Consider the following 1,870-nt stretch of genomic DNA (forward strand, 5'->3'; position numbering starts at 1 on the left):
GGTCTCACTTACTCATCACTGTCAGCTGCACATAGCGGAGGCGCTACTTCTTATCACTCATGATTTGACTTGTCAGCTCATGTGCACAGTGCACGCAGCTGCCAAAAATATGCATATGGCTTCCCTCTGCTTTTCTTCTATGCATTTAAGGTTAGCAGTATTATGTCTCAGGTGATATAACTCAGCATTAGGTGATTCATGCAATAAAATAAGTTAGGTTTAAGTTTTAAATGTCTTTGTAAAATAAACACTAACTGATATATTAACAATAAGTTAATGCAGATACCTGCTGGTTTTTCTGCAGGATAACAACAACATGGAATATTATAACACCAATGCTTCACACTGCAGCTACATATAAGCTATGCTTACAAACTGAGTCATGTGTCTCAATTAATCAATAACCCATTAGTCCACAACAGAAAAGTTGTGTTAATCATTTGAATCGATAACTGTAAAAAATGTTAAAGTTTTTTTTCTCTAATTAATATGAGTATAAACTGGATTTCTTGAATTTTTGGACTTAAGCGACAAGCGTGTTAACTTTAAACAATCAAAATAATAATTAGAAAACACAGCGGCGGAGTGACTTTTTAGGGCAAGCTTTACTGTTTTAAAAGTAACAATTCCTCTATTGCCATAGTTTTTAATGATCGCCATTACTGCTATTATTAGCTGTATGAATACTAAGTAGCTGTATATTTAGCTCGTCATGTGGACATAATAAGTTATTTGCCACCACAGACGGCACGACGTGGCCTTCACAGATCCGCAGCATCTGTGATTTAAGCAGCTGCTAATAAACTGGACACGTGCCATAAAATCAGCACAGCTGGAGTCAAGCTCGGTGATCGGAGCCCGCCGGAGAGCCACTTATTGAACGTGACAGTTTCACGCGCGTGCAGCGGCCCAGATTTTTTACCCGACTCCGCTTCGTGAGCTGTGAACCGGTAGTCCCTGACTGTGTCTGGTAACATCCGCATTGCAAAGCGTTGCGGGAGGCTGCTGCATATGAAAAAGCCGGTAGGCCCTCGTCGTCATTCACCTCCGATAACCCGCCGCGGGCTGGGTTTCCACGATAGTTACACGGCGTTCAGTACATCCCCGGACACTAACCTATGACTTCCTGCAGCTCGTAGGACTCCCGGGTAATTGGCCAGCTGGTTGTCAGCGGTGGTTGCGGGTGGTGGACAGGAGCTGTACAGTCGCCTTGATCCGCCATGATGAAGATGATGATGCTGCGCTTGTTAGCAGCCTCTCTCTCAGACTGACGGGCAGCGAGAGAGGAAGAGAGAGAGAGAGAGAGAGTCAAATTTGACCTCACCTCCTCAGTGTTAGTGTCAGCTGGCAGCTGCAGGAGAGGAAGAGCCGCCTCTACCGCAGAGCGAGCACAACCCGGAAAATAACGGATCGCGTGCGCGCGCGCTCGAGACAGTGACTAGTGATTAAGATGTTTTATTATACACCTAATTTAAAACCTCTGCTAGAAGAATGGTTACATTACATATATTAAGGAAATTGAGTTTGAGTTAAAATAGCAATGAATGTGTTAAAATACTGACGTGAGGATGACGTCGCGTGTGTGTAACTTCAGTAATATGTCCAGAATATGTCACATGCAGTCAGAACTGCTGGTGACGATCATACTACTGTCCAGCAGATGGCGCCATCAGACTGTTTATTGATCTGTGTGCGTCCACTACCCACTACGATAGCGTCACACAGTTGCTGCAGATTTGTTGGCTGCACATCCATGGTGTGAATCTTCTCTTCCACCACACCCCAAAGGTGCCCTATTGGATTGATCTGGCCCCAGACAGAATCTGATGGCTCTTACATGCTGTGGAGACACTTTGCTGGGACAGCGTGG

At 44.7% G+C, this 1,870-nt stretch overlaps 1 protein-coding gene across 1 annotated transcript in view; it reads right to left on the reverse strand.

Moving 5' to 3' along the window:
• stk39 (serine threonine kinase 39) overlaps positions 1–1,503 on the reverse strand; it is a 33,840-nt gene extending 32,337 nt beyond the window's left edge. Inside the window, exon 1 of the mRNA XM_005918186.3 lies at positions 1,117–1,503. Coding sequence (XP_005918248.1) covers positions 1,117–1,222 — 106 coding nt within the window. The 5' untranslated portion in view covers positions 1,223–1,503. The remainder of the gene's footprint in view (positions 1–1,116) is intronic.
• Positions 1,504–1,870: the final 367 nt, after the last annotated feature.

This window comes from Haplochromis burtoni, unplaced genomic scaffold, assembly GCF_018398535.1.
Source record: "Haplochromis burtoni strain Fernald_Lab_line unplaced genomic scaffold, NCSU_Asbu1 Contig_29, whole genome shotgun sequence".
NCBI classification, from domain to species: Eukaryota; Metazoa; Chordata; class Actinopteri; order Cichliformes; family Cichlidae; genus Haplochromis; species Haplochromis burtoni.